At 47.5% G+C, this 25,033-nt stretch overlaps 1 protein-coding gene across 2 annotated transcripts; it reads right to left on the reverse strand.

The window, feature by feature from the left end:
* Positions 1 to 261: 261 nt before the first annotated feature.
* gabrb2a (gamma-aminobutyric acid type A receptor subunit beta2a) lies at positions 262 to 24,894 on the reverse strand. 2 transcript variants are annotated; one of them, XM_076164968.1, is made up of 10 exons: positions 24,821 to 24,894; positions 24,590 to 24,690; positions 24,155 to 24,222; positions 14,705 to 14,925; positions 8,704 to 8,786; positions 5,447 to 5,584; positions 5,013 to 5,165; positions 3,027 to 3,271; positions 2,492 to 2,632; positions 262 to 1,396 (listed from the first exon to the last, which is right to left on the reverse strand). In XM_076164968.1, the coding sequence occupies exons 1-10, from the start codon at positions 24,892 to 24,894 to the stop codon at positions 1,040 to 1,042; spliced, it is 1,581 nt and encodes a 526-aa protein (XP_076021083.1). In that variant the 3' UTR covers positions 262 to 1,039. The 2 variants fall into 2 exon arrangements, with proteins under 2 accessions (XP_076021083.1, XP_076021084.1); XM_076164969.1 differs by lacking the exons at positions 2,492 to 2,632; positions 24,821 to 24,894 and having other exon boundaries at positions 24,590 to 24,677.
* Between the last annotated feature and the right edge of the window lie 139 nt (positions 24,895 to 25,033).

The following is a 25,033-nucleotide window of genomic DNA, read 5'->3' on the forward strand; positions in this document are numbered from 1 at the left end:
AATGGAAGGGCTTAAACTCAGCTCATCCATCTGCAATGTTTTTACACCAACTTAGGTCACGTTAAAGCCGTTTCCTCTGCCTGTGAAGCTCCTCACCCGTCGGCAGAAAGGGTTAAATGTCCTCTTTAAAACACTTTTAAAAACGGAGGCGTGGAGAGATGGATTTTGATCCTGACGGCAAAACGGAAAAATCAAAAACGTAAAGGTCGAACAAAAACAAGCAGAGTCCCACGTTCAGAGAAAGCTCTCTCTGTTCGGCAAATGGCACGGCCAAAGTCCCACAGGAATGTCCAGGAAAAAGAGCGCCCCCTGCTGCCCACCTGCAGCCGTCCGACACAGCTCATCCGTCCAGGCGGCCCCTCGCTCGGCCACGTCAAAGCGTTCAGTGGCACTCTTTCTTTCTTTAGACGCTAGACACAATAACCCCAACCAGTAAAATTAAACGTTTTTTTTGGTTCCATCCAAATGAAATCAAACATAAGCATGCTTTCTAAGGATGTTATTGATATACAGTAATTATAGGAAAATAGTCTATCAAGGATGACTCCTTTAAAATCATTTATAAAGCTTTCCTGGATGCAGACAGCTCGGCTACCAAGTAAATAGGTACGAAACAAAACAAATCCTTAAAGTATATGCAAACACAAGCATAAATATTTGATCCACAGAGAGTAAGCTACCAATGACAAATATTAGTGATATATTGAAATTCTGGAACAGGCACCATGTCTGTCTTTAAAGACTTTGCTCTTCTTTTTTGTTGGTCGGTCATTTTGAGGTGTTTCCCATTCCAAAAGAGTCACTGCTGACTGAAGTGTTGTCTGTTGCTGTTGTCCTTCCAAAAGTCTTTGTATCCGCTTACATTTCCTCAAAACCATCCAGCAAAACAAGTTGGTGCACTGTTCAACCCTCATTCTCTCTTTCTCTTTCTCTCTCTCTCTCTTTCATCACCTCATCACTCTTTCACCATCTCTCTCATCGCCCCCATCTCCCCTTTCCCCTTCGCACTCTTCACACAACCCGGCCACCTGAGTCTTCTTTAATGGACGTAGTAGAGCCAGTAGACCACGTTGAAGAAGGAGAAGACGGTGGGGAAGATCATCCTGGACCATTTGTCAATAGAGTTCACGTCGGACAGGTCTGGGATGTTCACCTTGAGCTGGGAGGCCCGTCTCCGTAGGCGTGACTTCTTGGGGGCGTGGCGCTCCAAGGCGCTGTGGCCATAGTTCTGGCGGGCCATGGCCGCCCTGCGATACTGCAGCGTTGAGCTGTCGTAGGCCAGCATGGTGTTGCGGGGGTCGCCGGGCGCTCCCAGGCCCCGAGACAGATCCCCGGCTCCCCCCATCTCGTTCTTCATCTCCAAGGTGCTGAAGAGGATGTTGTCGTCGGGGGTCATCTGTGTGAGGAGAGGCGGAGCCATAAGAGGTGACTGTCAAAGAGAGACCAGAAAGGTCCAAACGAGGTATATTAAACACATCAATCACAAAGTATAACAATGTAAAAAAGAAACATACCGATGAGGTGCTAGAATGGTGAATGTAAATGAATCAAAACTGTTAAGCACTTCAAAAGCACTAGTTACATTATTGATCATCTTTCAATCAATATCTGAGTGATAATACATCCAGGAGACTAGGAAATAACATTTGTGGAGGAGCACAATGCGCTCCGCAAACTAACTCTCATGGACAAATCCTCATTGTCATCTCAGAATTTCAACCAGCAATGTGATTAAAATTCTGTCGATTCACAACACAAAGGTAAGTAAATAAAGAATAACCAAAAGGAAAAAATGTGACAGGAGAGGTTGAGAGAGGAACAGTGAGGACTTTGTAAAGATGGAGGAGGAGGAGGAGGAGGTTGGAGGTTCGGGAGCAGGTCAGGAGAGACGTTGTGGGAAGTGAATTCAGATCAACATTTCTTCATCCATAGCCTGACGTCTGAGGAAAACGTCCCTACAATCCAATCCTGCGTTGTTGTTGTAAATAGAAGTGTGTTTTTTGTGTGTAAGTCACGCTGGAGCGAAGCCACTATTCATCAAACTGCAAATGATCTCTTTCTCTCGTCTGATAGGCCGGGCCAATAAAGCCCTCGCATCGATTTTTGTTTCAGTTGTTTCATTTAGTCTTTAGAGAGACTTATGAATTGCCTTTTGAGATTAAGTCTGTCTCAGAACAATAATACCTTAGGAGAGCTTTTTTTTCTTTCTGCGTGAAACCATGTTTATCACTTTTCCGTCAATTCAAATGTGGAGCCTAAGATTCAATAATACCTGCAGGAATCAAACTGCTGAGCCGTGTTTGTCAGGAAAATGCATGAAGAGCAAAACCAAGAGAGGGAAAAAAACACAATGGTGGGAGTGATGATCAAAGTTGCCTTGAGGATCTATAGAAATCAAAGAAATGCACAAAAAACTGCAGCATTTTCCTCTGATCTGGATTGATTCAGATTGATGACATTTGTTAGTTTTGACTTTCAAAACCTCCAGTACCTTATTTCTTTGCTCGCCTAGTCCTAATGCGGCATCGTCCACAAAGATGGGATCCCACATCGAGTCATATGCGTCAATTTCCCTCTGTTTCATTCTGGCATACAGAGCATCATCTCTCTGAACTACATTTCCCACCAGCCACTGCAAGCATACAAAATCAGCACTGTTACTTTGGGGGGAAATCGTAGCTTGCCACACTCAGAAGGAAAAGGGTGTTTTTGTCGCTGTAGTTCCTGCTAACTTTGGTTTTGGCGCCACAGCCAGTGAATTTCCCTGGGACACAGAAATATAATAATTCACTGTTTCAGATCCTAACAGGAGCAATAAAGAGTTTTCATTCAAGAAAGCTAAAGCAGTGAGAAACGGAGAGGTAGAGCAGGAGCATATAGTGCTGAGAAAGGACATCAAGCATTGATCACAACATCACATAGACCTTGAGAGGAGAAAGGGCTCGTGGCCACACAGAAACAAGAACACACAAGTTACCCGACAGCACGCACGCACACACACACACACACGCCTTTGTCACATGTACCTTGTTGGGGTCGGGCCTCAGCTTCTCGTTATTGGCCGTGGCGGCTTTCTCCACCGCCTTCTTCTGCCTCTGGGGCCCCCGGCCGAAGAAGATGTAGTTGACGAAGGCGTATTCCAGCAGGGCCAGGAAGACGAACACAAAACAGCCCATCAGGTACATGTCGATGGCCTTCACGTAGGGGATCTTAGGGAGCGTCTCTCGCAAGTGGGTGTTGATGGTGGTCATGGTCAGCACGGTAGTGATGCCTGGAGATCAGTGGGTGGAGATGTTAAAGTGACATGCGGGCGATTTCTCAGAATGTAATGATTTGATGATGTCATTTTTGTCCAAACGAGGTCACTGACGTTGCTGTTTTTGTGTAAAGTTGCAGCGTTATCAAGTCAACAAGCAACTAAAAGCAACTAGACATCAACTTATCTGTTAATTTGGATACAAATATGCTCCCTGTTGCATCAGAAAGAGCTGAGCGATGTTGTAGAGATATAAATACACACAGAAAACTGATTTAACAAAGCGTTACTGTGATTATAGCACATTATAACACACAATCCTCAATATATGTTCAGCAATTATTGTTACAGGCAGAACTTCTATCTCTGTCGTCATGGCAGTAAACTCTAAGGCTTACAGACCCGGTAAGTAAACAGCAAATATGTGTAAAATGCTCCAGTTTACAAAAAAACCCAACATCAGCGACTCATTTCAGACATGAATGAACCTGAAAATCAAGAATTTCTGTAAAATTGCAGGCGTGTCGCTTTAAAAAGGAAGTGAAGTCACGCATACACTTCCTCATTAGGACCGTCTGCTTTACTTCATCGCTATATTCCATTGCTTTTTTTATTTCTCTGTCACGGGAATTTGCTGTACATCAGGTGTTTGATCTTCAAAGAATAGGTGTGTGTGTGTGTGTGTGAGAGAGTGTGTGTGAGTATTTATAAAAGCAAACGTAGAGACCTGAGAGAGGATGAACACATATGTAACATAAACATCCCTCGAAAACTCATGCGACTATGTATGTGTTTGTGTGCATGCGTGTGTGTGTGTTCCATACATACAATAGAAGGTTTATAGCCAATTATGTATCCAAATGGACAGAGAACAAACTGCGCCTCCATAGAAAAAGCAAAGCCCTCCCACTCTAAACATCTGCCATTAGTCACAGCACGATTCACCTGCTTTTTTTTGTTGATATGCGCGCATTGTGTTTGATTAGTCATCTGCATGCACAATCTGCATTTGGTCAGATTCACACGGATTATAAATAACTCTGGAGCCAGCGGTGTCACTGTTGCATGCAGCCCCGGCCTCTCATTGGCTGAGGTGACTCGGCCACGTTCTCCTGCTTCTCCTCCCTTCAGGACGCTGAACTTTAAATCGCACACACATACGCATATACACACATACACACACACACACATACACACACACACACCGTCTGTGGCTCGGGATACAACCCCCGTGTTCCACTTCAGAAAATAAATGGTGTGTGACAGGAAGGACACACAGAAAAAGTCAAAGCTGTTTCCTCCGCAGTTCTGACCCATCACTCCCCAGTCTGAGGCTCAGGGAACATTTGAGGCGTCTCAGGTTGGGACCAGTACTTTTACAACGCAAATATTAAGTTATAAAACGCATCTGAGCGCGTTTGTTCGTAGCCTCACAGTCTGATTTGGACATAATGTGTCTTATATAACCCGGGATGTCTGTCCACATGCGGGCAGAAAGGCACAATATGCTTCAAGGTTGAGCTGTGGCCCTTTTCTCTCTGTATGAGTCACATATCACAACAACAGGCAGGCAGGGAGGCAGGAGGACGCGGTGTCGCCGCTCACATGTTTACAGCTAATGAGACAGAAGGTAAACCAGAGAAAACAAGAGATCAAACTTTTGAGACGCTCCCTAAAGCCTGAGAGTTGTCCTGTATGTGTCACGCTGCGCTCAGGTAAGCGGCTCTCTATTTGGCAGCGGGCGAAGCGACCGTACCCAGGGCCACTCTGGCAGCCGAGGCGTCGTAGTTGATCCAGAAGGAGACCCAAGAGAGGATGGTAATCAGGATGGAAGGCATGTATGTCTGCAGGATGAAGTAACCGATGTTCCTCTTCAGTTTGAAGCTGAGGGACAGGCGAGGGTAGGAACCTGCAGGAGGCAGAGGGAGAGAGGAGAGGGGAGACGGGATAGGAATAGATCTTTCCTCAGTGACGCCCCCACTGAATGCTATATCCTCCACTCCACACTAGCAGGCCTGACGTGAACACACAACATTTTTATCTCAAGGATTTAAATGTCAAAGATAAAAGCTGTACTACTGAATGTTCCTGGTTAATAGTAAACATCTGTTACGTTACAAACCGCCGCCTCAAATCAACATCTCAGCCAAAACAGACAAAACCCCTGAGTGAAGTCAAACGGTAGAGTACCTGTGGAGAAGACCACGTTCTTGGAGATGAGTTTATAATCCACGATGGAGAACTGCGGCAGCTCGATTCGATCCACGCCGGACACGGCTCCGTCTCCGCCTCGCCAGTAAAACTCGATATCATCTGTGGTGTAGCCGTCTGCAGGAGACAAGTGAAAAGCCTGGAGACTTAGAGAGACATTATCATCATCCATTATTGCTCCACAGTGTGTCACAGGCTGCAGTAATGTGAAATGACCCCTCACATGCTGCTTCCTGTTTTAGGCCCATTAACTACAAAGTCCTGTCCACCATTTTCCAAAGTGTTACATGCATTTTTAGATTGACTTCCTTCCTTCCAGGCAGCCGAGGGTTTACAGACTTCAGAGAGCTACAGTACGTGTGTGTGTGTGTGTGATTTCACTTTATTGGTTTACATTATCAGTGTGTCTCAAACCCTCCACATCCTTACACACTGCTGCTGCTTTCGTGCAAGAAACAAGGAAACCAACTACATTCTTCAGCTGTCAACAAATATTAGATATCTGAGTGTCCCTGAATGCAGCATCAAGGAGTTTTCTGTTCTGCAGGGATGTAAAAGTATGCACGGTTTCACTATTTCAACAATGACATAGAGTAAAAATAAAGCCTTTTGCTCCAGATAAGCAAGTTACTACGTTCCCTCTGGTCTATAAATAGAGTTTGTGAAGTTTGTTTGTGGTCCAGTTTTCCACCAGCTCCTCAGTCTGTCACTTTCCAGAAGGAGTAGTTTCTGTGGGCATTGACGGGATGCAAATGAGCCATGGCTCATCTCGCCTCGTCTCCGAACCACTGCTGTCCGCAAGGGAGCGTCTCAAAAGTTACACACTCGCGCTAATGTGGAGTCCAAGCACCCATTCCATTACATCACTGGCAAGCTTCTCTTCATGGCTGCTGGTGCTGAAGAAGCTTACAGGTTTGATTCTTTCACACTGGAGGACATTTATGAAACAGTTTGTGCTTATTTTAACCTTTTTTCTCCACCCATGATGATGAATAAAGGTAGTGATTAGTCATTCCCCATCATGTGGCACTGAAATATTGTGTTTTTTACTCATTTTTGTAAGAATATGGCTGTTTAGTTGTGAATTTGAAGCTTTGTAACCCCTAACGTTTACACTAAGAATGTAGCTTTGAGTATTTTTGTCCTCGGTCCCTTGAGAACAGCATCGAGTTAATATATAGTTTAGAGAATTATTTATTTAGATATGTAAGACGTTCCCTAAGGCGAGGGTGCTGCAGTATCCAGAAGGTTCCATCATTTGGTTCCAAGTAGTAGTAGTAGTACTAATAGTAGTAGTAATGGTTGTATTTCCTTTAAGCTGGTTTAACTGCACACTAGAAATGGAAGCAGGAGGCTTTGGGATGCGTCTGGTTTGGATGGAAAGCTGCAGCAGACGGGCTTCAGCAGAGCGTCTGCACAGGGAAACAGCGAGCAGCTCTCTACTCTGTCTGCCTTATGCTCATAATAAAGGCAGTGACCTATTTAGATGCAATGAATAATTAAAAGTCCGAGGCGATGATTTCTGAAACATTAAGACATTATTCCTGCTTCCTGCCAGTGCTGACATGCAGGTGACGGACGGAGCGGCGTGCTGCACAGCTGTTTGCATCCAGGCGCAGTAAAAAAACAGATGGATTGAACTTGAACCTTGAAATCAAAACAACATCAAAGTTCTGGTGCACGGCGGGGACGACGGCGGCCATGGCGACGGGACGTAAGAGGGCCTCGGTTCGCTCTCGGTCTCTAGGCGACATTATCAACCGAGGCTCTTGCGCAACCCGCCGTCACCTCAATTAGCACGGGCGAGTGTTTGGGTGTGACGCTCGGGTGCAGGAGGGTGTCGGGTGTGTGTGTGTGTGTGTGGGTGTGTGTGTTTGGGGGGGAGAAGAAGGGAGATGGAGCGTTTCATGGCGTGTACATTGACGGGGGCTCGGTCTGCATTAGCTCCATCAGTTCCGGGTCACTACCTGCAGAATGTCTCACTTTGATCTCTTTTGGTTTGTTGAGGGTTTTCCACAGACACACACACACACATATTTGCATGAGGAGATCAGTCCTGAGACGCGGCAGTGAGGCGCCGACGTATCAAGGGGACGGAGGGGTTTTTGAGAGTTGTGTCTGTTAAAAATGCATCAACTTTATTAAGGGGAGTGAGAGTTCCCGGGGCTCATTAGTCTGAATAAAATAACACGATTCTGCCGTGAAGCCATTCCAACGTTAAAACCACTGCCAGTTAATCCATATGAGAGCAGATAGCTGCTGCCTGCTGATCAAAACTGGAGCCTGTGTGTCAGAGCCTGTGTGTGTTGTGCTGAGTCGTGTATGTGCCAGAGAGAGAGAGAAGGGAGTGAGAGAGAGAGAGAGCAGGAAGAGAGAGAGAGTGAGAGAGAGAGAGAGAGAGAGAGAGAGAGAGAGAGAGAGAGAGAGAGAGAGAGAGAGAGAGAGAGAGCAAGGAGGGGGAAAAAGATGAGTGATGTAGAGAGAGATAAAAAGGCTGGGAGAAGAAAGAGGCGAGAGAGAGGGAGAGAGAGAGAAGGGAGAGAGAGAGAGGGAGAGAGAGAGGCCGAGAGAGAGAGGGGAGAGGGGAGAGGGAGAGAGAGGGGGGAGAGAGAGGCCAGAGAGAGAGAGAGGACAGAGAGAGAGAGAGTTTGTATGCTGATTAACAGTCTGACCACACCTGGGGAGGTGGAGTCCTACACCACATTCCTGTCCTTCAATCCTTTCCTGCAGGGGAGCCAATAAAGCACAAACAGCACCTCATCTTCCTCTCTCTCTCTCCTCCTCCTCTCTCTCCCTCTCTGCTAAAGGAAGCTCCATGGCCTGGTGCTTTGCCTCCGTGTGCTCTGAGCTCTCTGTGCTGTACAAACACAGAGGTAATTTGTGGAGGTTGTGAATCTACTCGCAGGCTTCTGCACATTACGTCCACTGAATCTCTGGACTTAATCAAGCTCCTCCACGCCTTGGGAAGCAACCGGAGTTTCAGTTGAATTAATTAGGGTGGATGTTATCAGTCACTCAGCCATTAGTGATGTTCCTCGTCTCGATGCGTATCTCATCAGCCTTCCTCAGCATTTCGCCCGCCGTCTTATCGAACCATCTTCTACCTGCTGCCGCCGCCTCAGAACCGCCGCTCCACATTTGGAGAGGCGCGTACGTGGGATCTACCTCACGTCAGCGGCTGTGTGTGTGTGTGTGTGGGGGCGTGAGAGTCGGTTGTCAGGGACAACGGTACTTACAGCTTTCGATCTCCAGGGTGCAGTTTTGCTCGTCGAGAGGGTAGCGGCGCAGGTCCATCATGCAGGCGGCGGTGGTGGTGATTCTACACACAGAGAGGGGAGGGGGGGAGGGAGAGGGAGAGAGAAAGAGAGAGAGAGGGGAGAGAGAGAGTCACCAACCATCACAACTCACTTACCAAAGACGACAAATTATTACCGAACAGTTCTGATGTTGTCATTTGTTAAAAAGACCGAAAGAGTCAAAGTAAACCATGTGCCTTTGTGATCGTAGTGATCAGTGCAGGCGTGTTTGCTGACTGGAGCTTTGGCAACAACACGGCCTTGCATCCAAGGTCAAATCATAATAACACATCCACTAACAGAAGACAAAAGCTACATCTGATTATCAATGTTTTCTGATAGTGTTTGAAATCAGGATCAGCTGCATCTAATGCCAAATATGGTCCTTCCTTCTGCAGTCTGGGTATAAAATAAACAATCAAAGTTGGAATAAAGGTCTGTTCTAGCAGAGCATCATTTGTAGCTGGGGCCTACATGACCTTATATGGTAAACACCTCCTCACTCATTGATTCATCTCTTCCTCCTGCTCTCAGGCCTCAACCCAGCTTCACCGCTCAGTTTACCAGCGATCTAGTTTCTGCCTCTCATAATGGAGGGTGGAGAGTGGAACCCCCTCCCGTCCACACCACCACAGATCCACAGGCCACCCAGGGGGGCCCCCGTGAGACCTGAACCACACGGCAGAGGTCCCAGGACCAGAATCAAGATTATATTGCGCAAAGAAATAAGATTGGAAGGGGGGAGAGTAGGAAGGATTAAAGGAGCCAGAGGAGGAGAAGAGAGGAAGAAGGGAATAAAGGTGATACAGAAGGAAGAAATGACTGATGAAGGAACGAGGACAGAGGAAAGGAAAGAAGGAAAGACAAAGGAAGTAAACCAGTAAAATGAGGAAGTTCCTGTCACACACGCACACACACACACACACACACACACACACAGGACAAGCCGGCCAGAGCTGCGACCCGAGGCTCTCTGAAGACACCCAAGTGATGAGTGTGACTAAATCGACCGTCCCACTTTGAGAGCGACAACCCCAGACACACACACACAGACACACTCACACACACCCTCAAACACACTGATTGATATAAAACATGATAGTACGGTGCAGCCATTAGCAGCAGCAGCAGCCTGTGGGAGAGTTCCATTCCCTGTATAGGTTTGTAGGTCTGAGCGGTGACCTTGGGTTTCCCTTGTCATCGCTGCTTAATATCAATTCATGTACGGGTCTGTGGCTTTCCATTCACAGAGAAGAAGAAGAAGAAGAGAAGGAGGAGGGCGCTCCGTTTGTGGAGTAGAGGAAGAAATAAAACAATAACAAGCAAAGAAGTGTTTTTGATAATGACAACAGGGAAAGTTGTATTTGAAAGCTACAAGTTGGGAATTTTACATCTGGAGAATCTCTCTCTCTGTCTCTCTCTCACACACACTCTCTCTCTCTCTTTTGCGTCCTTCTTCCTGCTATCTGCGCTCTTATATAAGCGCTAGTTAGCAGGGCCACAGTTCACTGAGGGATTAACACAGGAACTCTCATCGCTGTCCTAGTTTACCCCCTCATGGCCGCAACTTTTTTTTTCCGGGGGTTGTCGTGCTCAACACCGGCCCGGCGCTCATCAGTCGCCATCATCGCCATCAACCGCCACGTTAAATCATCACGGTGGCAGAGGAAGCACAGGGGAAAAGTGGAAATGAGGCCAAAATGGCAGGGGTAAAAATAACAGCCTATTTATAGTCCACCTACATCATCAGCAGAGGTCTTGAAGCTTTTTTGTCTGAGGAGGAGGAGGAGGAGGAAGAGGAGGAGGAGGAGGAGGAGGCCGTGCATCACTGATCAAGAGCCACTTCTGCATCGCTCGGCCACAACCGGCGAGGAAGAACAATTAACCAACAGCGATTGATGAGGAAAGAGGATAGACGGCTGAGCTCCTTCCTGCAGGATTCCCTCCCTGTATATGCTTCCCCTCCTCCTCCTCCTCCTCCTCTGCAGTGAGAGAGTCAGCCATGGTTGCAGCAGCAGCAGCAGCGATCATGAACCACAGGATGGCTCGTGTGTTTGCTCTTCATCAACATCAGGGGCCGGGTCCTTCCTTTCATCCCAACCTGCCGGAGGAGAAGCCAAACACGGCGGCGGCAGCGCTCTTCCTCAACTGTGTCGGAGCTAATAGGACAGCGAGTTCTAAAAAAGGGCTGTTTTGTTTTCCCTCCATGTATGTTTCCTCACAGTTCAGACCCCCCGAGGGAGCCGCTGCACCTTTATTTCCAAATGACCTTGTTTACAGACATCACACAAATCACCACAAATTCCGCCGACAGAATCTCATTCTGAGGGAGAGCCACAGCGGGGAAAGAGAAGCGGGGCTGAAGGGAAACTCGGAAAATAATTAAAAAGTAAATTGATACGCTTGTAAATCAAATGTATCCGTTAATTACTGCATTTAGTTTGTTTAGTTTTGTACAGGCGATGAAATGCAGTTGAGGGAGACGCTGCATTCAAATGTTGCCAAATATGAAAATGAGAGAACAATGAGTGCATACCTCCACCAAGGCCGAGCGGTTCTCCAACTATCACTCTAGCTCTCACTGATCGAACAGCAGCTGATGAGTCGTTTGATTGATTGCACATGTCCATCACGTTTGGTTACAGTAAAGTCATTCCAATTCAGTCACGATAAGCCACGCCCAGTCAACTTTGGCAGCCAATAATAACAAACCTTTATGTCGATTTTAAACGAGAAACATTTTATGACCAAGGTCGATTACAGCGCCACCGTCAGGCCGACCAGCTCCATCCTTTCACGGACTCTTCCCTGGTTAAAGCTCAACCTACCAAGTGTCACTGAGCCGTCAACCGCCTTCTAAAGACATCTCATTCACTAACTATCTGACATACAGTATCGTCCTTGGCGGAGGCGATAACTCACACGTCCGTCCCTCTGCCTGCTCATCAGTTTGGGGGGGGGGCGATAGATACGACTTTAAAGGGGACGCTAAGCCTGTATTGATGGTATTGATGTGGGGAGGGGAGGGGCTTATTTAAATCCCTCTCCTCCTCCACTCAGCAGCTCTCCTCTCCTCTCCTCCACGTGTGATGTCATCCCCTGAGCTGCAGAGTGGAGCTTCTCCCAGCCCCGACAAAAGAGGACGTCAGGCTCTATAGCGGCAGGATATGTCCTCTCACAAAAAGAGTTAGAATATTCACAGAGAGATAGAGAGGAAGAGGAGGGAGAGGAGGAGGAGGGGGGAGGGAACGAGAATCCGAATAATTTCTCCATTTTGAATGAAGTCTGACCTTCAGCCAGCGTATAAGGATATCTCCTTGTTCTTGTTCTCTCCTCTGTCGCTTTCTCATCCCCTTTCTGAATTTTGAGCACTGAATGCTTCGGGAATATGTGTGTGTCTGTGTCTGTGTCTGTGTGTGTGTGCCAGGGCGGCTTCCTGTGTGTTTGGTGGCTTGAGCCTTTTCAGGGGAGGGTAATTAGATCAGACTGCTTCTCCCCCAGAGTCAAACGCAGTTCTAAAGTGACAGTTGGGAGCTCTGTTGTAATTTGATGCTCCTCCTGCTAATTGAAGACCAGGATTTGGCAGGATTGGGATTCACTCCATCCAGGGAATAAGGGAGTAAACAACACTCTCACCATTCCTCCTGCGCACGCACCCCAAAAATAACACTCGCCCACTCGCACACGCCCACTCGTATACACTCACAGACGCAGCTCACATGTACAAACACACACACACACACACACACACATACACATCTAACGCTGCTGTCTGAATCCAGTAAATAGCTTGTGCAAACTAAACAGCATTTTTAATCTGCTGGCGTTCCCCTGGTATAATACGAGCTGTGTTCACTTAGTTCAGCGCAAATCCACGTTCACCTTTGGGGCCCAATAATAGCAGAAAATATGTTTACTTTGCCTCTTATTAGGTGTGGATTTACAAAAGAGAGATCTTGCAGCATGAGAGACACGCACGGTAAAAAAAAAGAAATAGTCCAAAGGTCAGATCCTCTCCAACGTGGAGGCAAAATCAAACAGAGAAATGTTCGAAAAAGGTGAATTTGGCTTCATTTAGAGTGAAAATACTCTTTTTTACGCCTTAAAATGAAGCAAAATCGCCCGTTTCTCAGACGTTTCCCCCGGATTGAATCCTTGTCCAGTGTGTCCGGGTCATTAGTGCTCAGATCTCCACACATGAAATGTTAAAGCAGCAGCAGCAGCACCGTCACGCCTGCAGGGGCTAAAAGAAGCACAATCATTTATTTAGACACACACGGTTTCTCTATCTTATGACGTCCTGAAAGATTCATTTCCTCAACTGGAGTGAAAGAAACCTGCCAGTGAGGTAAAGTTAGTGTTGAATACTATTATTGGTGTGTTTCTTGTGTGTCATACAGGAAAGATCTGCTCTGGATCCTGAATAAGAAACAGAAATGATCGTCTCAGCTGTTTTAGTCTAAGATAATAAACAGCTTTTCTCAAAACAAGAGGAATGTTTGTCCTATTATTCCAAGATACTGACGCTCGTTTATGGAAAATCTTGATTTGCATTCGAGGATCCTTACCATTGGTCTGACAATGCCAATGTTTCAAGCTGTTTCTAGACTAATCTACCCTGATCAGGTCTAAGCATCTTGAAGAGCCTCTAATAATCCAGATCAGGAAATTAAAAATGAATCAAATTTGGCAGAAACTGAACAATAACGGCTTGAAAAGTGAGATTTAACACCAGAACAAGCATTCTAATGACTCTACAGACACACACACTCCCGACAGGATGACGGCCGCGTGCGTGTGTGTGAGTGTGTGTGTGTGTGTGTGTGTGTGTGTGTGTCCCGTTGACAGCTCTGCCTCTCCCTCTCTCTTCCCACCAGCCTTTCTCCCATCCAGCCTTTTTGTGCCGAGCCGGAGCGCCCAGCCGCTCCGTCCCTACAGGTATGTGTCAGAGCGCGGCAGCATCCGGCCCCGGCTCTGACAGCAGCTTGTGTCTGGACTCGCTAGCATCAAATAAAACCCCGGACCGAACCCACAAACCAAATAATAGAGGAGCCGCCAGGCAACCGGGAGCGCTGACAAGGACAAGGTATCCCAGGTAACAACCACATCAAATTTACAACGGCGCCTCGCCAGCCTCCGTTCCCTTCTTTGGGGCTCTTATGTAAAAGTATGTGCTGGGCGAGTATTGGTGATATTTCTCGACTTTGGAAACAAAACAGCAGTGAATAATTTGGTGCAGTGCAGATCCTTAAATGTTTTAAGCCGTCTTTGCACAGAAAGGGCATCTGAGTGCAGCCGGAGCGCCGGAAATGCTGCAACAAACGGGAATTAATGCCAATAAGCACCCCACTTTGAAATGCAAAAGCTACATGGAGACCATTTGCACAAGCATCACACACACACGCACACGCACACACACACAGAGCAGGCTACAGATCAGAGAAGGCAGCAGCAGCCTCAAAGTGATGGACAGTCTGTGTCGGCCCGTGCAATCAAAATGCTCAGCAGCGGCGGCGGCAGCAGTACAAATACAGATTCAGTGTTTGTATTGAACTGATACATTATTGATTATGGTTGATCAATTATGGATGACAGCCTTCTCAGAGGCATCACAGTCCAAAAAAAACCACAAAGAGATGTTTTCTAGATGAGCAGAACCCAAGCCCTGCACAATCAGATTCAGTTCAGCTGTGTGTGCCACGCTGCTTCATTATTGATCACAGACGATCAATTATTGATGCTGATGATCATCGGGGGAATGTGAGGAGCTAAACATGGAGGCACGGACGGAGAAGATGAACCGGGGAGGAAATGGAGTGTTTGCTTTAAATGACATTTCATCAGGAATGGAAGATCAATCATCAGCTATGAGCACATCACTCCATTACGATCAGGATCAATATGCTAAATCAATCAGGGAACGCAGCTGGAAGAGGCTCACCTGAGTCCGTACAGCACCGTCCCGTCGGGGTGGAGACGGATCATTCTGTTCTTGACCGTGACGCCGTGGACGAAGGACTTCTTGTCATTGAGGAAGTAGGTGTCAGGGACCCACAGCTGGTCGGCCACCCGGTTGTCCAGCGTCAGATTGTAGGCGATCTCAGAGTAGGACAGACGTTTGTCCCGCCACGCTTGTTGGAAGTACATGGTCAAAGTGTAGTCCTGAAGACAGACACGCACAGAGGGACGGGGGACAGTCAGAATGATGAAGAATGACCTGTTTGATTCCCTGTAAGCAATGAAAGTGTAAGAAACTCAAGATGCTGCGTTCACAATCGCTTTCTCTCGTCTTTATTGCAGCGATCCGTCTTATTCTGTCCATCAGGCTCTTTTAAAAAACATAAACTTTGATCAGAAACAGGTTGAGGTTGATCTCGCTGCTCTCAGACAGACACTCATCTTGTTTTCATGACTGATGACTGATGTGTGTGTGTGTGTGTGTGTGTGTGTGTGTGTCAAACACGCTGTCGTCGCTCTGATTTACCGTCTCGGGGACAGAGTGGGATAATCCAAAACGTCTGCTGTTTGATGAGATTATTTTCGTGGGGATTGTGCTTTAATAATAAATGTTTATCTGCTTCCTACAAGGGTGAAACGTTGCGTTCGAGGGTTCACAGATACGTCCCCGGCCTGTTACATCGGCTTTGGACGGGCGGGAGTTCAGCCAAGAAAAGGTCCGTCGCTGTAGGTGGAAAAGGCCTCGACCTACAATTAATATTCAACTAACCTCACTTAATTTAAAGACCAGAACCTCCGGGGCTCATTTGCATCTGGCTGACTGCTGTCCTGTGCATAAAAAATACCTGCTTCCACGCCAACCGAGCCACTTTCTGCTTTATGGGGGGGACGACACTCCGCTCGCACTCCTCCAGCTGTCTCCCTGCCTCGTTTCGCTCTTTCTTTCTCTAACTCGGCCGTTAAACAATCAAAAGGACGGAGGCGTACGAGGAAGTTTCACCTCCTAAAAGTCCACACATCCACGTTTACACACGGCAACCATTCTGTCATCTGCTTCATCAGTTACCAGGTTGAGGTGAGGTGTTTTAGCCCGACTGTGACGTTTAAAGGGGAAAAAACAAGCCAGGAATCCCTGAAATCCTACTTTTATAAGGCGCAAGTGAACGCGGCGGCTGCTACTACTCCTTCTTCTCTCCTCTGTGCCTTTCTCTCTGCTTCTCACCCTAAAAAAAGCCTCACACCCACACAGCCACACAGCCAAACACAGCACTGCAGTCGGCGCGGCTCTGTTACAGTGTATTGCAGCACAATCGATAAGTGGGAAAACAAATTATAAAATACAGTCTATAAAACGAGGCCCTTGAGCTTTAAACTCCGAGCAGCCATCATCGTTACTTATCACTGTGTTTCAATAGACTTCCTAAACAGCTCCGGCCTCTTTTTACCCCATCATATATCGGCGCTAACATTGAAGAGCGACACACAAAAACTCCCGCCAAGCTTTGATTGTGTTCGGGAGCGGAGGGACAAAAGCGTTCCTTATCCCGTTTTTGTTTTTTTTAACAAGACAACGAGTCCCGCTGAACCTTTTCTCTTGCTCTCGCTCCCTCTCTGTCTCATTATCAGGGTGCTGATAAGATTTCTCCCCCACCTTTGGGAGATGCTGCCTTCAGGCTCAGTGTACATCGCCCCACTACAGCTGCTTTACTGGAACACGCCGCCGCCACCGCCACCGCCGCCGCCTTGAGTACAACCCATCGCCACGTCGATAAAGAAACACAGAAAACATGAAGTGCTAAAAGTCTCTGACAGAATAATATTGCTGGCAGGAGCAAAATCTGTTTTGGAGTAAATTAGAAAAAAGAAATGGAGGCGTTGATATGAGAGCCCTGCAGGAGCGGAGAGCAGGAGTGATTTATAACGTTCTTGTCGTTGATTTTCAGCAACAAAACCTGCAAAGAAAACGTGTTTGATGTCTGTATAGGACCGCTGGAGAGCCGGTTTGTGTGTTACATATGTGTGTGTGTGTGTGTGTGTGTGTGTGTGTGTGTGTGTGTGTGTGTGTGTGTGTTAAGTGTATATAGATGCAGAGGAACACCTGGGCCTGCACGCTGCCTCCTGGCTGTGCAGTAACATGTCGGCGTAATTACGGCCTCATCACAGATGGTGCTGTTTATCTCACTACAGAGGGACGCAAAGAACCTCCAACATCCCGTCAGAGGTCCACCATCATCTCACACACAAACACACACACACACACATCATGTTCTGCTATCATCCACATCTGGCAGGAAAGTGAAGGATCGGCGTGAAAACTTGAGGAATTTCAACTAAACACGAGCGAGCGAGCCGAGCGATGCTAATGAGTTGTGACTGCTTTGGGTCAGCGCCATCTTCTATTTTGAGGACGTGAGGTAATCGCTCCATTTACAGGTGGTGGTCGGCGATTTTTACGGCCGTCGGAAATCAAAGTCGCCTCTTGTTTTCGTCCCACAACCTTGAGGAGAAACGTCGACTGTTTATCCACAATGTCTCTGATCGTTTGTCCTCTGAATCTGTCCTGAAACTCATTTAGAGAATTAGTTTCAGCTTCTATCAAACTCCTGAATGAGCGCGTTTCTGCACTTGGCCTAATGGAAAAGTCTCCAAACGTCAGAGGGACAAAACTAACTCCCTCCTCTGCTCTGATGTCCACACCTGTCCCCCACTGAGAGACATTTCAGCGTCTACATAAGGCTTCTGTCCCTGCTCAGACCCCACTGTGCGTCCACGAGTGGGCTGCAGACAGAGACGCGTTACCTCCCTGACTTCACCCTTCTTTAAACTCGCCGGACGCTCTTGCTGTCTGTCCCGTAGGAAGGACAGGGGAGGACATGTCCCCTCTGTGGACACGGCAAGCGGACGCGGCTAATTGTGTCGGTAGGAAGGACCTAGTGAGCGCTGCGGTCTCTGGGTCACATGTGTTGCTTTGCGTTTGTGTTTGTGATGTCAACTGACCCACAAACTCACGACTCGCCTCCTCTACTGAAGCAGACATGAATAAACATTAACATTACAAGAGCATGCCTGTGCAGTGTGTGTGTGCAGTGTGTGTAGCATTCTGTAGCACAACACACCACCAAACAATAATTAAATAAACACTCATATATAATCAGATTATTAGATTTCTGTACGCTGTGTGTCATTATTAAGTCACATTAGAGGGCAGAGCTATGAACCAGAATGGCTACAGTTCACTTCATGTTGTTTACGTTGGACCAAAACTCAATTCGGATTAATAAACAAGTCGTTTAACCCTTTGTGTTTCCGTACACACACACACACACACACACACACACACGAGGCGAAGAGGACCAGAGCGCTGCACACAAACTAAGAGTCTTAACTCCAGAGCTGTAACGCTGGTTTACACTGTGACCTTCAGTCGCCTTCTCAACGAATCCTCCTCAGAAAAAAACATTAACGTCACACCCACACACACACCAACACACACAGAAGTAAGTAATCACTGAGGGAGAGACATGTTGCATTGAGCGAGAAGAACCATCATGAAAGGATGAAGGTACAAACGAGGCCCGGCGGAGTTTAGAGAGAGAGGCAGGCGGCTGCAGGGTGACAGTCAGCCTGCAGGTTCATTTTCTGGGCTAACAAACGCCCATTAAGCCTCTGACAGGACGACATGAGGAGCGTTTGTGTTTCGCTGAGAAATCTGACAGACTACGGTCGTTACAAGACCCCAGTTACAACTCCATCAGCTGTCACGGGCGGCACGGGAGGGCGCCGCCAACAGACGAGGAACACGAACACGAACAAGCAGCTCGTCTTCCTCACACACACATACACACACACCATGCGTGGAATGGAGCAGCCTCTGTGTTTTAGCTTCTTATCTTCTTCTACTGTATGTGTTGTCTTCAAAATGATCAAAAATGAGCAGAAATTAAATGTGTGAATGTCTGTGCAGCTACACACACACACACACACACACACACACACACACACACACACACACACACACACACACACAGACACACACACACACACACCCCGCCTTCTGCTCCAGCTTTCATCTAGGAGCGTTCTGCACGGCTACGAGGAACCGTGAGGCGTTTTTGGCCGATGTCAACCTTCTGGTCTGGTTTTGTCGACGCCGGTGCCTGGTGTCCCGTTTCCATGGCGCCTGAGCTCGGGAGGAGGAGATGCCAAAGCGCATCAACTGGTCTCGCCGTGCTTACTCATCCGCTGTGCTTCCAGTGTCTGCTCAAAGCGCGGCCTGGTATTAAACATTAGGGGTCAGAGGAGAGTCGGCGGGGCCAAACACGTCCAGTGGGATGTGACAACAGCGAGGCGTTTTACGGCGCCGAAGCAAGGGGTCGCTTCTCAGCTGCTTAGCTCGAGTACAGAAAGTGCCTGACAAACTCGTTAAGGGAGTCATCAACACATTAAAGGCTTTTAATGGAGCTGGAGAAACTCGCTCCCTATTTTAAGACCTCGCAGTTTTTCCCCCCCATAATGACAGAATATCACCACCGGTTTCATCTCAGCGTATCGTCATAGCGACTCTGTGCCATTTCACAGCGCTGGGATCAGAGGTGACGATTACACAAACGCACAAAGCAGCGACAAACACATCAAAAAGATGTTTAACTAAAAAAAACTAGATGGATTGTGTCGTTGTATTTTGGAATCTTGATCATTTCTACACACTGGAACATGATTGACACCTGAGGCAGCGGTGCCCCTAGTGTTGAATGTCGGTATTGCTCTGTGGGCTTGTCGTTTATTCCAGCCATCCATCAGTAGGAGGCGCTACAGAGACAAGAGCGATCCGTTAATGGATTCCTGTCGGGATCTAACGAGGATTTCAGCAAATACTACAAAATAAAAGCATGATTTATAAAAAAGTTACACGCTGTATCTTTAGTGACATCATTGTTCCTGTGCAGATTGAATGTAATGCAGAATAAGAAAGGTTGTTGCGCTCTAGGCGTGCAGGAGAGCTACAGGAGGAAATGTTGTTCTCCTGCTGTAATGATGCTGCTCTGTCCTGCCTGTGTCCACTCAGCAGAACTAATGACCTTGCTCTGGACAACCTGCCTCCTCGTCTCCAGCTTGAGGGAAAACTCAGGATTTATAGTAAAAACTGCGAGCACGTGTCAGTATAAGGAAGTGTGTTGGCGTGTTTACCAGCCAGAGACGATTCCCTGACACAGATTCAAGATTCCAGACCTCTAATTTGGGAGTTCCATCCCCAGACCGGCCTCCACCTGGGTTAGAGACGCTAAAACCCCGATGAGAGGGACCTCGCTCGCTTTCCCTGACTTCCCTACTTTCACCAAAAAAAGACTGTGTTGTCATAGCAACACCGAGTAAAAATAACACAAGCTTATTTTCCACAAGCTGAAAATAAAATGGAACAGGATCGGTTTGGACAAACAAGATGAAAATGGTGGCTAATTCACAGACGGGAGGAGGAGACGGCGTGGGGACGGGGTGGGGACGGCGTGGGAACGGCGTGGGGACGGCGTGGGGACGGCGTGGGGACGGCGTGGGGACGGCGTGGAGACGGGGGGGGCTTTCCCTCTGGTCATCGGCTCAGATCTCTTACTCATATAAGGGAAACCAAAGCTTGTCAGGATAATGATCGTAATAAAGGGAACGCTCACGCCCCACTAATTCCTCCATCCTAGAAGCCACCACAGCTGGTTTGTTTAAATCTTTTAATTCACAGCCAGCTAATTAACATTCACAGAACAGTATTATAGAACAAGCGCTGCCTCTTAACAACCACCAACCCCAGGTATTTTACATGTAATTAACAAGCAAGGCGAGGAGCAAGAACACCCCCCCCCCCACCCCCCCACCCCTGAGTGAAATTTACGCCCTCCGTATTTCAGTCTAAGCATCCATTTTGTACGCACAACTGTAGTCAAACATATGGACGGCATGCAGCATTGTTGCATTGCTGAGACAACAGAGCTGACTTTTATTTAATCAGCTGCACCGGCTGTGTGCACAACTATTTTTAATGCATCCTAACCTGGGCGTTCCAAGATCTGTGATTACAGCAGAAACAAACAGGATCACAGGCGGAGGGAGAAGTTGCCAGAATGAAAGAGACAGAGGGGGGATAAGCAGAGGGGGGGACTCTCAGCCCTCATATCAGATCTGTGCCATGTTTTGCATAAACCCCCCCCCGCCTCAGACTCAGAGGACGCTCGCCTCTCTGAAATAGCTCATTTGCAGTGTCAGCCGGGCCGGTTTGTCGCCGTGGCGCTGGCTGACCCGCAGACTTTTTTATTGCCCAGAAAACATGGCTGACATTTGTGCCTCTGCAGACCGACCTTGGTGAGGGAACGCGAGGAGCCTGGTACATGCAGACGTCACCAAGGGTGGAGAAGAAGAGGAAAACAACAAAAACACACCAAAATAAAAGTCCGTTATCATCACACCGCTCCGGCCAATCAGGGCGGACCTCCGTGTCGACACAAAGACACAAAGCAAAGGAGGGAAAATGGAGAAATGCCCCGATGGCTTCATCAAATAATCCAAATGCAGAGTTTAATTTCCACCAGAGGCGTTTTTATCTTTAATTAGAGGCGTGAGCAGCTGTGTACAACCTCAACCGACTCACCACCATGACAGCAAACACACACACACACACACAAACACAAGTGATGGAGAATAAAGATCCCATTCTGTGTGTTCACGAGGAGGAAGGTGGGAGTATAAAGGAGAAGATGAAGGTTTTTTTCCGAGCCATTAAACATGTGCAACCACTTCTACTAATATATAGATCATAAACTGTGTATAAGTGGTAGCTAATGTGTGAATTAATGTAGAAGAAAGAATGTATTAATGCCTATCATGTCCTGTAACGTTTGGCTTGCCAGGTTGTGAGAGAAACCCCCCCTTTGGTTGGCAGATTTCCCTCCTTGTTGTCTTTTACAAAACGTCATAAACATCTTATTAAAATCTTTAGAGCTGCAGACTTTATGAGTTATTCCAGTCCAGGAGCAACTTATTGATGATGAGATCAGATTTCCAACGGCTGATTGTAAAGTGAGAAACCCCGGGACCCTTTAAAGGGACGATCGATCCGTTTTGTTTAACGTTTCATTGATTTCCAGGTCATTGATGTCTGAACCAAGTTGCTGATGTTGGTAAGATATTTGGTGTGGACTTAGCAGATCCACAGTCCTCTGACATGGAGCCTTCTGATCCCTGTGCTGTCACATGGATCTACTGGGGTTCACTAATAGAGCCTCGTTACGCAATAATGACGGTAAAGTGGTCAAATCTGTTGTCTTTGGGTTGATATTTCTCCCTCACATGTACAATATACCTCTGCAAAACCCTTTCTGAGGTCAGGATGAAGATATTCGTGTGTATCTTAACTCCTGGACCCAGTAAATGAAGGCCAACTATCTCCAGAATGCTCCAACTTACAAAACAAAGGCATGTCAGCGACCTAGTTCAGACGTGAGTGACCTGAAAAGCAGGAAATGAATCGGGAAAAAGCAGGAGTATCACGTTGAATACAAAGATTGGGTTTTTTTTGCTTTATAACGAGAGATTTTTGACAAACCAAGCAACCAAAAACTCATAATAAAGCATTACAAAGGTGCAAAAGCCTTGATGTAATGAGGCTCAGAGCTTCTGTGCAGAAAAGATGGCGGAGCTCCTAAATGTAACCTTGACCTCTCTCTCCCACCCTGTTCTCTCTCACTCTCTCTCTCTCTCTCTCTCTCTCTCTCCCCCCACCAGTGTGGCTCCTCTGCCTCTCTGTGCTTTCATCTCAAACTCCATCAAAGCAGCCTCGCGCCGAGCACAGGTCACCCTCCTCATCCTCATCCTCGTGATCGTGATGTGTGGTGATATTATCGATTTTCCCTGAGATTGATCTTCGCCCGCTGCTGTTATAATTACAGCAGCGAACACAGTCAGGCCGTGAAGAAGAAGAAAGGAGGAGGAGATTCTGTGCTGTTATGCAACTGGCACAGGAAAGGAGGATGTTCAATTTAACAACAATGTGTGTGTGTGTGAACGCAACTCCAGGGAGGTCTGAGGGTTTTCACTCAATGTGCCCGTCGTGTCGGGGAGGGGGGGACGAGCCGGCGAGCTCTCTGAGAAACAAGCGAGATGAAAGCCCACATAGCCACAGGGAGTCACATGACGTCAGCCGCCATTCACCGTTTGTGCAGTTTGGTGTTTTGTCACACACGCGGTCGTATGAAGCAGCGTTTGTTCCAGATGAACGCTCGCATACACGCCTGCTTCCTAAGTGGGAGAAGCCTCGTGAGCCAGTCAGAGGTGGATTCACAACCCCGGGGTTACCCAGAGAGGAGGACAGACAGACAGACAGACAGACAGACAGGGGGGGTTCAGGTCCCTGTCTCTCTCTCCATGGACCTCTGAGGACACGTTCAAGCTCTCGCCCACCAAAACAAATCATGGCGGTGCATTTAAAACGCCAACTCGGCTCAAACCGGCACCTCAGAGGCTTCAAAGCAGCCAAACTGACACAAATGAAATGAAATAAATAACTTTCTCCACATTTACACAAGAACGACTTAATAACAATCAAAGGAGCTCCTTCCATTCATGCATGCTGCTATATTATATAACATCTGGCTGCATGGAGACGCTGGATGCAGGCTGGATCTTCCCTTACACTCTCAAACCCTCTACACAGGATCCACAGCTGCACAAACATGTCTGACACACTCGACCGCTAGGTGGCGCTCTGTGGCGAGCAGCTGAACTTTCCCCCCTTCTGTCCTTCTCTCCAGGTGACACGTGACTCTCCGGGTTTTGTGCATCGGGGCGCCCTTTGAATATCCAAGAGGCCTGTGCTGTCATGCTGTGTGTGTGTGCGTGTGTGTGTGTGTGACCAGACGTGTATATTGTTAACGAATTGCCGACGTCATCTGACAAGCGGGGAAGATCGGTGACGTAGACGAAAGATATGCAGGGCAAAAAAAAATGAAGAAAAGGGAAAGATAGCGTGTCTGTCTGTCTAAAAAAAAAAGACATTGAACGCATCATCGTTTGGTTTGGAGGAGAGAGGAGCTGCATGTCAACAACATTAAGGCAGCGAGGCTTGACAACGTGAAGCACATACACACACATACATACACACGTACACACGTACACACACACTGAGAGCGCAGGTCTGTGCGTCCGAGTGCGCCAGTGAGTGTGTGTTTTGAATTCAAATGCAGCAGCAAACACACCAGAGCTGCAAATGCGGGGCTGCATGAGAGGCGGATGGCGGTGATGTGTTTGGATTACCAACGCGAGAAGCCTCCAAAAACGCCTCAAACACACACTGACACACACACACACATACACACTGACCCGTGCTAAAGTATAGCCCACTTCAGAGGAATTCCAGCATTAAGCAACATTAAAGCGGCGGAGCTTCACCTACCATGTTGACTTCAGACACCATGTCTATGCTGGCGATGTCTATGTTCATCCCCACGGCCACCGGCGCACCTGTGCAGCGGGGGAGAAACGCGTTAACACGGCACATTTATATCAATTATTCCCCCCACTCATGTTCACGGTTTTTAACAGATTCGTGACGCGTTCCCGGTCCCTCTCCCGGTTCCTCTCCTCTCCGCCTACAGGAGCGTCTTTTTGGACCGTGAATTCCATCTTTTCCCCACAGTGGCACAGACGCATCGGTGGAGGATATGGAGGTAATTACACGGGCCTATTCGCCGTGAAGGGTTTATGTAAATGAGGCTGATTTTGCGATTCATTAAACATTGAACGCCTCATATTTATACACAACAGCGTGAAAACGGGACGTTCCTCTTTTCCATTTTGCTTCTCGTCTTCCTTTTTGGTTTTTTTTTACCTCCGAAATCTGGCCTCAACCGAATGTCGTATCCTTTCATCAGTCTGTCCACTGTTTCTTTAACCAGAGGCATATTGCTTGGATCTTTGAGATCCTTGACGCTGAGGAAGGAAAAATATAGGAAATAAAAATAATAAAGCTTGTTAAAATCACACGCCAGGCACGTTTTCTTGATTTTTTCTAAATGTAACACACACACACACACACGGCAGAAGGACGTAACAACCTCACCTTTGCGCGCAGACAAAAGACACTAAAAAGGAAAAAGCCCAAGTCCCAAAGTGATTTCTCTTGATCCTTCCCATCGCAACAGTGTTTAGTGGGAATGCGAGTGTGAGGAGAACACACACATCCAACTTACTCCAGACAGCGCAGAGGAGCCAATGAGCGGCGCATGCGTGCAGCCACCCCAAGATCAAAGAGTGGAGACTGATGATGGTGGAT

The sequence above is a fragment of the Genypterus blacodes genome, unplaced genomic scaffold (assembly GCF_046128005.1).
Source record: "Genypterus blacodes isolate CSIRO-AG114 ecotype Tasmania unplaced genomic scaffold, CSIRO-AGI_Gbla_v1 ptg000139l_1, whole genome shotgun sequence".
NCBI lineage: Eukaryota > Metazoa > Chordata > Actinopteri > Ophidiiformes > Ophidiidae > Genypterus > Genypterus blacodes.